The sequence below is a fragment of the Buteo buteo genome, chromosome 7 (assembly GCF_964188355.1).
Source record: "Buteo buteo chromosome 7, bButBut1.hap1.1, whole genome shotgun sequence".
Lineage (NCBI taxonomy): Eukaryota > Metazoa > Chordata > Aves > Accipitriformes > Accipitridae > Buteo > Buteo buteo.
The window spans coordinates 18,526,807-18,541,267 of NC_134177.1; the positions used below are offsets into that span (position 1 = coordinate 18,526,807).

Here is a 14,461-nt window from a genome sequence, read left to right on the forward strand (position 1 = left end):
GGCAGGGTATAAGATTATTCCTTTAGGTTGCTGGATTTCGGCATCTTTAGTCTGTGTTTTCTTCTCCATATATTAGTTTAAGGTATGTAGCATCATGTGACAACACTTCTCTGCTACATTATAGTCTTACTGCCAGATTCTTGGCAAGACCAGTACCTATTAGTTATACTGACGTACTGATACTATACAAATGTAAGGCATTGGTTTTTTTATTTTATATTGAACGCTTTAATTCTAGTCAGTTTTCATATAGAAGCAAGAATTATTTTATCAAAGTATAAGCTTACAAATTGTTAAACTGTGAAACTATTAGCATGGGGTGGAAAAAATTGCATAACTAATTTTTTTCCTGTTGTAACTGCCTTGGGAGCTGGGACTTACAGACATAATTTCACTACTTAAAACTTCTCTAATGTGTAGCGCACTGTGAACAGAGATGAGCTGTTGAAACAGGCAGAATCTGTGATGCAGGATCTAGGCAGTTCAAGAGCCATGTTGGAAATCCAGTATGAGAATGAAGTAAGTAATATCAATGCAGTCTAATTTAACCCCTTTTTATTGAAGATTAATACAAAAAAGCTACAGCTTTCCTAGAATGACTTGGTCAGACTTTTGGTCCTTCCCATTGCTGGTGCCACAAAATTTTATCTATTAATTATCCCTAATCCACTTGGTTGTGAGTTTTAGTTGATAGGAGAAACTCTCTTCTGATATACTAAATTTCATAATCAGCCTTATTCTACAGAGCACACTTTTCTCCTAACTCTAAGCAAACAGCTGTGTGTGTTTCCTCTATAATATGATCATTAGGTGGTTAATACTTTTATTCCACTATTATTCCCTCTGATATGTGGTCTTTCTAAACTGTTTCAGTCGTATTGTAAAAGTTGGTGTAGCTAGGTTCTCTAGATGCTTTTTGCAATGCAGGCTTCCTTATAGCCAATAGTGTACTATATTTCTCAGACTTAAGTAAAGATTTTGATATTCAAACTGACCTAATGGACTCATTTATTTATTTATCTCATTCCCCTTCCTCTCCCCGCACCCTCCCTCCCCCTGAAGGTTGGCACAGGCCTAGGCCCCACGCTAGAGTTCTATGCACTTGTATCTCAGGAACTACAGAGAGCAGACTTAGGCCTTTGGAGGGGAGAAGAAGTGACTTTAGCCAATCCAAAAGGTAAATGTTTTACTACCTAAACTATCAATATTGATCTAGTATTGAATTGATTCTAAGTTGACTTTAATTATGTGAATGGCTTTGAAAGAGCACCTCAGTTTGTGGTCAGATAATGTGCTTCATGATAGTGTGTGATAATTTTTGAGGTTTTTTTTTTTTGTGGGTGGGTTGTTTTTTGGGGGTTTGGGTTTTTTGTTGTTTTTTTTTTTTGTTTGGGGTTTTTTGTTTGTGTGTGGTGTGTGTTTTGGGTTTTTTTTTGGGGGGGGGGTAATTTTATAACAAGCTTTAGGTTATGGTTATCTGATAGCTGCTTTCAGACTTGCATCTGGAATGAAACTAGCAGTGTATGTATTGAACTTTTTTTTCTTTTTTCCTCAACAGGAAGCCAGGAAGGTACCAAGTACATCCATAACCTTCAAGGCCTTTTTGCACTTCCTTTTGGTAGAACAGCCAAGCCAGCTCACATTGCAAAAGTTAAAATGAAGTTCCGCTTTCTGGGAAAACTAATGGCCAAGGCAATCATGGATTTTAGATTGGTGAGAATAAAATGGAAAATGTGATTCTGAAGGGTTAAATGAAAATTCTAGTTCTGACTGTGTTGGGGAAAAAATAGCATTAAGAGTTGCATGGAATTATTTTCAGTTCTAGCAGTTTGGGTGGGGTGGGGGGAGAGGGATGCAGCTGAACGTTTGAGGGGGTAAAGGGTAGTGTATGTTGAAGATCTTTACAGTGGCTTTTGAGACCATAGTGAAAAAAGGAAAAGCCATTGACTGCCATGTGTTGCAATCTCTTTCCAGTCTTTCAAGATCATTTTGGGTTCATTATTATTCCAGCTGCTAGCTTGCTGATTGCTCTAATGTATATGCACTAGGCAGTCAGTTGTTTTTCTCCACTGTAAATTTCTCAGGTAAAAACACTCAGACACGGTGTTTTGGTGTGCGGCAGAACTGAGACTTAGTAAATAGTATTCTAGATCTAGTCAAGATAAAATAGCAAAAGATACAGTTTTGGAGGACAGTTCAATACTAAAAAATGTTTTGATTTCCAGGTGGACCTTCCTCTTGGACTTCCTTTTTATAAATGGATGCTACGACAGGAAACTTCCTTGACATCGCATGACTTGTTCAGTATTGATCCAGTAGTAGCCAAATCAATATATCACCTTGAAGATATTGTAAGACAAAAGAAAAGACTTGAACAGGACAAAACACAGGTGGGAAAGCAACCCTAAACTGGAAGAGTGCATCTTCACATATGTTTGGATTTTATGAAGTAGCCATAACTGAGACTGTATGGTAGTGCTTAATACTGATGGTGATAGTGATACTAGTGATAATGACTTCATTCTAATAAAAGGAATAGTTTTAATGTTATTAAATCAGTGGCTAGTAATTATAACATGGTCTTTTTGTAATGTAGACTAACATTAGAAATTTATTATGGGATTCTTCTGTATGATTAAACACAGGCTAGAAATGGCTAAAACTGCCAGATGTTTGCCTAAGGTAACCTCTCTTTTTGGTTCACTTTGAAAAGGCTAACCGAATTTAATGGAGGAAAAAATATCTATCCTTGATTTTTGAACATTCAAAAGGCTTGGCTTTTTTATTGGTTGGTTTAGTCAAACTTTCAGGTTTTCTTGAAGTGCCTTTTGTGGGGTTTTTTTCCTCCCCCACTGAAGAGCTTTAGGCAGAACTGGTGTAAACTGGCTTCATACGTGAGCGTACAGGTTGTTTCATAGATGCAGAAAAGTCTTAATTTTTCAAAGTTATCCACTCTTAGCTGAAAATAGTACCATTCACTGTTGTGAGGTAGTGATAAAAGGTCTTTGGCATGCATGCTCTTTCTAGCATCCAATGTTAATAGAAGGTAGGTGGTAATAACCTGATTTATAGTCAGTACATGTGCTTTGTTACTAGTGAAGTTATTGCAAGCTTGTGGGCCTTTGTTTCTCTTCACCTGACTGTCTCACTCTCTCTCCTTGATCACTGCTTTTAATTTCCCAACAAGAGTTTGAAAAACCTGAAACCTGGTGGATGAAAGCTGAAAAATGTCAGTATGAATGCTATTAAGTATTCTAAGGAAAAAACACAGCTTAACAGCCTTAGCATATTACACATCTTCTCTTGCACTAGTATTTTCTAAATATATAATATGCAAGAAGTTAAAAGTAATTCCAAAATTTCTAGAAAAAAGTGTACTGTTAAGTTCTTTCAAGTTTGTCCATTAAGTTAGTTTATTTGGCTTGTCTTGGTTTACTGTTATGTATGAAAAATATGGAAGGAAGGCAAGGAGTGCTGTAACAGTATTAATAGTAATATTCTTATAGAAATGTTTGTCAAAACTGCTTTAGAAGTTGTAACTTTTGGATAAGTTAATGTGAATTAATTGTTCTCACTGGTTTTCACTTCCAATTTTTTAGACCAAAGAAAGTCTACAGTATGCATTGGAGGCTCTGACTATGAATGGCTGCTCAGTGGAAGACCTAGGGCTGGACTTCACACTTCCTGGGTTTCCTAATATAGAACTGAAAAAAGGGGGAAAAGATACACCAGTCACCATCCACAATTTAGAGGAGTATCTCAGAGTACGTAAAATCAAAGCTAGGACTAAAACTTCTTTATTCTTCCTCAGCTTGCTCCCAAGTAGTTTGTTTCCATATATATTTCAGTTCATTCTCATGAACTGGGTACAGCAATAACTTTCCTATTGATTGCTTCTCTTCTGTACTAGTTTATTACTACAGAAAAACTGTTTGAATCCTAGTTAGTGCACCTGACTGGAAAATTTTATAGTACAAAAAAGTACTATTTGTATGTTTTATACATAATAAAGTAATCAGAAGTGTGGTTTTTTGGATAAAAATTGTTGTAGGAAGTGGAGTAGTTTGAGCTGTGGACTTTTCAGAATCTTTTAACAAGTTCCCACATCTGGGTATGATAATGAATTTATTTGCAATAGTGATTTAGTACCTCCTACCCACGCTTCAGTGGGCTTTGAACTGCTATAATAATAGTGTAATTTTTTTTGGAGTCAGACTTAAGAAAATATCAGTTCATTTGGGAATCAAAATTAGAGCAGTAGTGTAAAAAAAAAAAACCAAACCAAAACAAAAAAAACCCCCAACAAAACAAAACAACACAAACACCCCCTTCCCTCTCCACCCCCCCAAAACAGATAACAAAACAGTGCCATAGCAAGTTGACAGTACACCTGCATATTGATTTATTCCCATGTCAGAAGGGACATAAAACCTAGAAAAACAAAAGGGTGATACTGCTGAACAAAGGTAAGAAATTGTTTCTGCATAAGAAAGCATTAAAGGGAATAGGTTAAAAACAGCCTGGAGAAGAGATGAGGAAAGGCAGGAAGAATGCAATATTATCACATGAAGTCATAAGTGGGATGGAGGTTAAGAATGATTGCATCATGAAAAAGCCATTATTCCAATTCCTAAATAATGCATTTTCTGACGGGTTAGTCTGCTGCCATGTTCGCTCTGAGGACTGTTAAAATTTTTCAAGCACTGATAAGAAACATATATCTGATGTTTTGGTAGAAATGATTCAGTAAGGGACATATAAGCTCCTGGATATCAACTGAGAACTTTGCAAAGTTATTCCATAATTGTTACAACTGAATATTGAGCAGTTGCTGTTCATCTTCCAGATTCAAGCTATTATGCATGTATCCAGTTCTCCTAGCTTTATTGAAAGCAAGTTCTGCTAAGAATCACTTGCAAAATTAAACATGTTTGGATATAAAGCTGTTTGTAGACTTACAGATGGCCTATGCCAACAACCATAGTTTGTTAGAAACAGCATTTGCACTCCCTATTTACTGAGGAAAGCTGAGCAAGGTTGCTTTCAAGTCTGATTTTTGTACAGTTTGCAGTCAGATTTTTTTTTGTTCTAGGTAACTCGTATCAGATATCTGATATGCTGAGGAAGGCTTGCAGACAGACGTCTTGGATGGCCTGTAGTTGTCCTATTGCACGTCTCTGGTGTTGTAAAGGAAAAGCAGATGACTACAGAAAGCTTGCTCTCTGCTTCTTTCTAAACAGCTTTTAGGACTATTTTCTTTAAGGGACACCTGTGCAGTTTTTCTATCCTTGTCTTTATATTCCTGCCTTATAGAGGAGATTTTAAACTAGATACCAGTGATTAGCATTACAGACTTGATGTGAAGGAAATAAAGATTTCAGCAAGAAAATCAGTGTCCTTTGTATCACAAGTATGATGAATTGCAATTTAGAAACAGTGTATTTAAGTTATCAGCTAGCCTGTACAGCTCCTGTGGGTCAGCTGCCCTGCTCTTGAAAATGGCATTTTCATTAAAATTTTGTGTGTGTATTACCATTCAAAGTAGTTTATAAAGCTAGAATATCCTACTGTTACTGCTCATGCCTCTCCTGCAGTCATGTCATTCTACCCCCACAGGAGCTACCTTTTATCAGGAAGTTGAACTATTTGAGCTACAAGTATAGTGAAAGACTTTATTCTCTCTCCTGTCCCCCCTCCCGCGACCTTCATTCTGCCCTATACTATAGAGAAAGAGGCCAACTTGCTTGTTCTAGGTTTGTGGACAAAAAGTTTGTGGAGTGCAGTTTTTTGCCTAGCAATTTGATGTCCTCTTTGAATCCACAGGAACACAGTGCAGTGTAATTTTGGCACACATCCCTGGTCATAAAAAGTAATCACAATTCTAAGTAAGCAACTCTGCTGTTAGAATAGCTATAGAATATTCTGTTATAGAACACAATAGAACAGCCTTCTGTGCTGCTGGTGGTTATTGGCTTCCTCTTCAGTATTACAACCTGATGTGTGAAAGTAGGAGCATGCCTCTTACCTGAAATCAATGCCTGACTCTTTTATAGGGAAAGCTTATCAACAGATCCCAATAGGCTTTTGTATCTGAGAACTTTCTGGACCAAGTAACTCTTCAATTATTGGGACAGGGTTAAATACTTGCTTCAGGAGTCCATCAGTATCAGTGAGGTTTTTAATCATATTCAGATGCATCCTTAGATGTCTTTCAAGCCTTTCTCAGCATTCCAGGTCAGAGCTCTTAACACATTTAAAAACCAGTAGCTGTGTGTTGACAACACATTTTTTATAACCAGCCTTCATTTCCTGCTAGAATTGAGGGTATCCAAGGCAAGTGTAATGATCAGAAGCACTAACTGACAAAAGAATCTGAACTTGGCATGCAATCTGCCATGTATAATATATTGCTTTAGTGGAGAAATACTGGCTACAGGAGACTTAAAAGGAATTTGGTCTTGTTTGTGTCATGTCCCTTTCCCTCTTCCCAGTGATTATTGTTTCAGTATGTGCTGTCCACTTTGGAAGGTGAATTTAGTCCTGAGGGGGTAACTGCAGATACCAAACCAAAACAAAAAACACACACAAAAAGCCTAGGCTACTGTCTTACTGTCTTTTGCCTTATGATTCTTAACCAAATCCCAGTAACATGAAAGGAAATTATTTCTTTTTTCCCCGATGTATTTTTCCCATGTATTCTCTTGTTATATTAAGTAGTTTAATATAACAAGAAGACTAAAGTTATGTTTTGTAACTATATATTAGAAAAGGGACCCATATGTTTCCATGGGGGAAACTAATATAATACTGCCAGTGATACCCTAAGGATTTCTGTTTCAGTTGCTGAACTTTAAATGGATATCAGTGTACAGAGAGAACATCTAGGTTAGGCTTCTAAAAATATCTAATAAATGTTAAGCTTTGTTTTAAAATGTTTTGTTAAATAGGTTCAGTTTAACCAGCTATTTTGAATTCCATGTATTAAGCTTGTTTTATCAAAAATAAAGGCAAATAAGGTGTTTAAATTCTGCATGAGTTGTGTATTAGGGTATTCTAAACATAGGGTTGTTGGAACTCAAATGACTTTGTGAATTTGCAAGAGCAGACCACATGAGAAAGCTGTAAAGAAAAACCCCAACAAATTCTGTCTGTTGCATTGCAGTAATATGAGCTTATGGATTAAGCCAGAATGAGGCAATGCTGTCAAGCAGCTCCATGAATCAAAGTTCAAACTCTGCCACAACTATAGTGAGCATATGGCTAGGCTTCTGTAGGGTCTTTTTCTGCAGTTGTAGTCTTTTGTACAGGAGTGATCATTCCATGCTTCCTTTGTTCAAATGACTTTTTTTTTTCCCCTTCCCTGCAGCTGGTTATATTCTGGGCACTAAATGAAGGTGTTGCCAGACAGTTTGACTCATTCAGAGACGGATTTGAATCAGTCTTCCCCCTCAGCCATCTCCAGTACTTCTATCCTGAGGAGGTTGGTAAATGTGTTTTTACTGATGCTTTTATAACCTTACATCTGCATGTATGGACAGTCTGAACCTAGGTGTGCACTGGATGCAGTGCATTTGTGAGAGTCTGATTACGTTTCTGATGTACGTTTGGAAGACTTGGTGTTCTTTATATTGCATACTTCATCCAGCTTTTCTGAGAAAAGTGCTTAAGTTTACGTATGCAGGCTCTCTATATTGGTATGGATACTTCAATTAATTCCTTGTGTTGCAGTACCTTTTAATAGCTGTAGATATAGATGTGGATGCTACCTGGATGTTCTATTGAAAAAGTAGATAGCTCATTAACAAAGCTTTCAACAGTAAGAGGAGATTCAGATGAAGGGGTAAAGAATAAGGCTAGGTGGTCTTGCCTTGTTCTTACCACCCACCGTATCAATTTCCTTGTAAAATTCTTACGCTCTTAAGCGGCAGACTCAATTGAGACACAATTATGGCTATCTGGACTAGAAGAGAGAATGTTTTATTACTCTGCCTCTAGGGCATTTATTTGAAGACTGTGCTTTGAAGGGTTTGTTTACCTTCATAAACTTACAACTTTGACTTCATGAAGAAATGTTAAGCACACTCTGAAGCAGTGTGTCAGCCAAGCTTTTGTGTTACTCTTTTGTTCTTGGTGCTTTACAGTGTGAGAGTCTCTTAAAGCTGAAACATGTAACTGCTCATAGCGATTCTTCTTCATGTCTCTCTGTTGGTACTACTTTCAAAGAGTACCACCACCTTTTTTTCTGCAACAAATTTAAGGCTAGTTTGCCCCGGTGTTTTACCCAAATTTCTCCATTTTGTGGTACATGTGATGCTGCTCTGCCTTGTTGTTGTTTGGCATGGTTTGATGCTTGCTTCTGCTTGGAAATTTTAAAACACGGACACTAGTCGGTTGCTAATCTACTAATACAGTTGATCAAAATTAAGCTGTATGAGTAGTGTGAGATATATCTTTTCCTTGGTAGAATATACATGTGTGATCTTTTGTTCTGTTGCTGATAGGTATCCAGACATTTGAACCTTTTTACAAACCATTCCTAAACTATTATAAAGAACTTGTAAAATTTTTTTGTGCATGAACAGAACACCTAGGTGTGTCAAACCTCTGGTTTTATTGAGACTGGGACTTTACAACTCCTTGTGTATCCTAGAAGGATGTCTGTAGAAGCTTTTAATGTTTTGGCTGTAGCCTGTAATCTCTGCTTGCCCAAGTGTATAGAAACAACAGGCAAAATAATTTAAGTACAAAACTGCTACCTGATAGATCCATCTCTGTCTAACGATTGATTTTATTTTTTTTAATTTCAAAGAAGAGCTCAGAATTCTAAAAAGCAAGTGTAAACACTCTATTCTTCCAATTCCCCTAGATTTCTTTAAAAATTTAAGATTTCCAAAAAGCTAAGGCATTTCTGGTTCTCCAGTGTAAATTGCTTAAGACTGTCTCTGTTCCAAGAGATGCATTCAGCATCTCCTGTGGTAGTGTATTGCATGCAAAAGCAAATTCACCAAATGAGGCTATCACTGGGATGAAGCTATTGCATTCAAGAATTTGGAAGGATTGCTTGGGATGATTGAGGTTGTTCTGCAGCAAGCCATTCCAGAAAGTAGAATGCTATAATAGTAGCTAGAAGGGACAGTACTCGTTCTGCCTCAAGTTCTAAATGGAAAAACTTACTTCCTTGTTTTTCAATTTTATAGTTGGAGCAGCTCTTGTGCGGCAGTAAAACGGACACTTGGGATGCAAAGACTTTAATGGAATGTTGCAGGCCAGATCACGGTTATACACATGACAGGTAATACGGTGTTGGTCTTGTTAAAAAATAAATAAGTATTGGCACTAGAAAATACGTATTTAAATAATCTTGATATACTGTTATTCAAGCTAAAGGAATTATATGAAATTTATTTGAAAATATTCATACTGCACTGAATATGAATCTGATGCAATTATTTAAACAAAATAATAATAGCTTGCTTTTTTTCCCCTCCTTAGTCGAGCAGTGAAGTATCTCTTTGAAATTCTAAGTAGCTTTGATAGTGAGCAGCAAAGACTGTTTCTTCAGTTTGTGACAGGTAGCCCCAGACTGCCTGTAGGAGGTAGGTTTTGTTTATTACATATTGCTCTATATTAAATCAGTATTATTAATGCATTTCAGAATAAGTGGATTATTTCAGTATAGGAAAGAATTACTTAACTGTGTGTTTTAGAGGTTCATACCTGTTTGACATTTCCAGTTTCAGAAGTGCCTGGGTAGACTTCAGGTAGAATTCTCATAAACTTTGAGATACTCTCATGACACTTCATTTAATTGACCATCTCCAGGTTTATTTTATGTTACCAGATAACCTATCGGAGGACAAAAAATAGTTCAAAATTTAAACAAAACTGAAACCCCTTAATACTGTATTCCTTGGCTAGAGGTGCATTCAGTTATGACAACAACAAAATGTTGCATTGCTACCTGGAAACAATAATCTCTTTTCTAGAAAGGAGACAATACTTCTTTGTTAAAGTGATAAACTTTAATTGTTTCCCTTTTTGGATTTCAGAATTTAGATGAGAAGCAGTGAGGAAAACTGAGGAATTTGCTGTCTTTGCTAGGGCCCATTATAGAATACACATTTTACCGTATTCTCAGCTGAATGCTTTGCAAGTAAAAACAGAATTTATGCATCTCTTCCATTACTTATGTTCTCTGGGGGGAAGAGTGATTTTTTTTTTTAATTTTTTTTTTTTCATTTGAAATTTTTTCTAGAGTTGTTTTAGGGAGAGATGGTGCAGACAGGATTGAGGGTTAAGAGTATAAAAACCTTAGCTGGAGTGAAAAAAAGATACTACAGTCATATAATTTCTGAGAATCTGAGAAAATGTGTATAAAACCAACCAACTCTTAAAAATACTATGATTGGAATAAGGTTTTTTACACATACAGAACACAAAAGTAGATATGTCTAGCTTATTTTTTTTTTATTCATCTTGGAAAACTAATCTACAGACAGGATTTTAGGTATTTTTTCAGCTTGCTACATGGCCTTATAAAGCCATACTCTAAACTTTTAAAAATGGAGATTTAGTCAGTTATGACAATGCATGCTTCTGTAACTGTTAGATGTCTACAGTATTAACTGTGGGTTTTCAAGAGGAACAACCTTATTCTGAATGTCTTTTCTCATTAATAGGCTTTCGAAGTTTGAATCCTCCGTTGACGATTGTACGCAAGACATTTGAGTCTACAGAGAATCCAGATGATTTCTTACCCTCAGTAATGACTTGTGTGAACTATCTCAAATTGCCGGACTATTCAACTATTGAGATAATGCGTGAAAAACTCTTGATAGCTGCAAGAGAAGGGCAGCAGTCATTCCATCTTTCCTGATCACAATGAAAAATGCAATGTCTGGCTGTTACAGCAAAAGAGAAACTCATGATTCTTTTCTAAATATATCACCTGAGTCAAGGAAACGTGTTACGCCTTCTTGTTGTAGAAAAACGGCTTGCAGATTATAAACAAAGACACTTGGTTGATATTCATTAAAGGCCCCTATGGACTTAAAGTGATCAGGCCCTAAAAGTTGTTGTGACAAGGTTTCTTTAGCAAGTTCTTGTTTAAATTATCATTTATTTGATGAGTGAAGTTTTTAACTTGCTTTGCTGTGTGAAATTTAAAAAGGGATGTTTTTCCAGGCTGGAACAATAAATGTCGCTGTGCAGTTTAATACTGGGCTGTGTGTATCCATCTAGCTAAAAGTTTTTCCTCCAAAGACAACTTTTGTACATAAGTACAGAAATTAAAATACACCATGTATTTGACGAATCTAGTTTAGTAGACTAGTTCTGTGTACCCTCACCTGCCTCTAATTTTACCCATCCTCATGTATTGTCTGATGTGCAATTCACTTGGTTCTTTTTGTGTGCAACATTCAACAATTGTTATGTTTTGGTTAGCATGGGCATTTAACTGCTCCATGCCTCTTTCTGATTAAGATAATTTAAATTTTACTGAAATCAAATATATATTGTCAATATAATTCAGCCTTTGTAACTAGGTAGAACCTTTCTTATAGCATAGTTTTACTGTAGTGGTAGGATATAATGGCGACAGTCTTTACCAGTCGACACTCTAGAGCTGTTTACACAGTGATTCAGGCAGCAAAAGCCTCTTACTAGAGGCAAGGAAGAATTATTTCTTTCATATAGTTGAAGTCCAACAGCTTGGGCTGGCCAGTGTGTATTGTGGTAAGGCCAGAGCATTTCGAATTGATGTAAAGTTTTTTAAAAGACAAATTAGTTGTTTCATTCCCTGTTTGAGTAAACAATTTTCTTGTTCTTGATCTAAGTTCCTGGTTACTTTTGTAGGTTTTTTCTCCCCCTGCCCCCCCCCCCCCCCCCCCCCCCCCCCGCCAGCGCTAGCTTGGAACAAACAGTTCAGCCTTTGTCTTTTGACACAGATAAAGCACCTGTAAGCAATGCTCTGTCCAACTGTTTTATGTGCTGATTTCTCAAATCTGCAATAATTTACTCCATCAGGTTAATGTTTTTACCTGAATATAAATAAAAAAGTTTGCTTCACCTTTTTGTTCATAGTTTTGTACTGTATGCATAAAGTTCAATTGTGTAAATTACTGTAATGCAAGTAAATCATCCTAAATCTACTTGGCTAACAGCCTGCAACTTGTGGATGATTTACTACTAAAACAAGACCTTTTAAGACCTCCAACTTAGAGGGAAATTTTTTCCTTTCTATGGGTTAAAAAAACGGGCAATTACAAATATTCCTGAGATGTACCTGCTATTAGTTCATCTCTATGAAAATGTGATAGTTAATTACTTTTATTCAACTTTGAGAAATCAAAATTCATTTCAGTGCTTAGAAATTGTTAAATTCTGGCTAATCAGGCTAGTGTTTCCCCTAAACTAACAAGTTTTCTTTTATCTAGCTGAAGAACTTGTACTTCCAGAATATGTAATGGACATTCTTCCAGTGAACATTCACAGAATTACATGTGGTTGCTCATACCAGTGCCACTGAAGTGTAATGCAGATCTGTCATGAGCATGAGTAGAATGTGAAATCCTTGCACAAAGAACCTGATAACTGAACAGTTTCTACTACCGTATTAAAACTGAAAGAAGGCGCTTCACACTGTACATATAATAATGGTAGCGCACAGTGCGGCATAGTTTTCATAAAACTTCAAGGCAGTGTTTAAACTATGGACTGGTGTTTAAATTGTTAACTTGATCAAACTGAGCACAAAAAAGTGTTTATAGTGTGTGGATAGCAATTTGTTCATTTTTTTAAGGTTCTATATTTTAAAAAAACTGACTTGTGTAAAAAAAAAGAAAAAAGCTAATATTTTGTATTAAAATATCATGTGTATTGATATTTTTTTACCCATGTTGTCTCCCTCTAGAATCTGGCTTTCATTGACTTAGAAATTTTGAGGAGCTTTCAAATTTGATATATAGCCATTGATGTAACTGTTTTAGTGGGAAAATAAGTTGTTGGTTGCCTGTTTAAAAAGGAAGGAAAAACCCAAATACCTGTGATGACAATTTTTGTTGTGCTGGCTGTCATTTTCAGCACAGAATAAGGATGTAGTTGGCCTGAAAAGGGAATGAAACCCTTCTGGGTGACACTCTTTTTTCCTACCAAGGGCAGCTTTTAGTGTATTAGAAGAGCAGTCTGGCTTAAAAGGTAAAGATAGTAAATTATAAGAATAAATTGAAGAGTCACAGTTTGCATGACTGCAATACTTTCCTACAAACAGAAATATAGTGTCTAAGAGTAGTTTAGAAGAAGTGGAGGGGTGGGGCAAGATATTAGGGATTCAGGAACTTTGGATTAAGGGAAAAGCTCACTAAAATCAATCATAGGTGTGTGCGGATGCCTGTTGAGGACTATGTAGCCCTCAGAAGAATGTGTAGTCATCTTAGTACTGAACTGCTTTGTATACCTTTATAAGGTATAATAAAAGGTACAAAAAGTAGTCTTATTTTTGAAAGTAGAGGCTTTTTTTTAACATGGTAAGTTCAGCTGGTTTTGGAGAACACCAGCCATCAGTTAACTATTTTGGATGAGTTTCATGTCCTTCTAAATTAACAAGAGCAGCAAAAAATAATTCATGGAAAAAAGTGCCATCCAAGCATTGATAGCTGCTACTGTGAACTTGTGCAGTGATTTGTTGGGGTTTTTTTTGTTAGATGTTTGCTTTATACAGAAATCTTTTGTGTAGGCAACATTTAAGTAGTATCACATCTGACATGAATTAGTAAGTTGTAGTGCTTCTTCATATTCTGTAGGAAGGTGTACAAGAATTAATTCCAAGTGTGTAAAATCCCCATGCCCACTGCCAAACTTAATCAGATATTCAAATTATGCAAACTGCTTGCATAATTGAATTGCCTAGATTCTTTTTTTTCTTCCTTTTCCCCCTCAACCATATGTTTTCTCTATCTCCTTTCCCTTACTGAGCTCTCCTCTGCTGAGAAAGTGGGTGCCTAAGGCCAGGGACTGATGAAATTCCAAGTGCCTGTGTCACTTGTGCCCTCTTTTCTGGCCGCTGCTGGGCCCTGTCCTGTCTCTTCAGCAGCCTGTCTTCAAATGAATAATACCAGTTTCCATCATCTAAGAAGCCTGTACTTCTGCAGGGGGCTTTCTAACAGGACATTAGTCTACCTGACTTCAGGGATAATGCTTTGTTTTTAATGTGAATGTGCCTCCCCCAAGCGAAAATGCTTTTTTGTAGCTAAAGCTGGTGGCAGAATGGAGAAAAATAAAAAGCTTTGCTGAGATGGATGAGAATAAGTTTGGAAGTGAGGCAAAATCTTACTGGTAGTTGAGCCCTTTCAGGGCTTGTTTTGTTTGTCTTGTACTTTACTTTCCCAGTCTCTTGATAGCTTGAACTGGAAAACCTCGAAGCTATGTGATCTCTTTCTGTGATCTTGCAGGAATGTCACAG

General features: G+C 36.6%; 1 protein-coding gene across 11 annotated transcripts in view; it reads left to right on the plus strand.

Annotated features, from left to right (window-relative positions):
- Positions 1-12,883, plus strand: part of TRIP12 (thyroid hormone receptor interactor 12) — an 81,622-nt gene extending 68,739 nt beyond the window's left edge. For all 11 annotated transcript variants that reach the window (XM_075031787.1, XM_075031792.1, XM_075031793.1 and 8 more), the window contains 9 exons: positions 421-519; positions 1,063-1,177; positions 1,559-1,713; positions 2,226-2,390; positions 3,600-3,764; positions 7,367-7,480; positions 9,198-9,292; positions 9,493-9,596; positions 10,680-12,883. In XM_075031787.1, the coding sequence (XP_074887888.1) occupies positions 421-519; positions 1,063-1,177; positions 1,559-1,713; positions 2,226-2,390; positions 3,600-3,764; positions 7,367-7,480; positions 9,198-9,292; positions 9,493-9,596; positions 10,680-10,876 (1,209 nt within the window). In that variant the 3' untranslated portion in view covers positions 10,877-12,883. The remainder of the gene's footprint in view (positions 1-420; positions 520-1,062; positions 1,178-1,558; positions 1,714-2,225; positions 2,391-3,599; positions 3,765-7,366; positions 7,481-9,197; positions 9,293-9,492; positions 9,597-10,679) is intronic.
- The last annotated feature ends 1,578 nt before the right edge of the window (positions 12,884-14,461 follow it).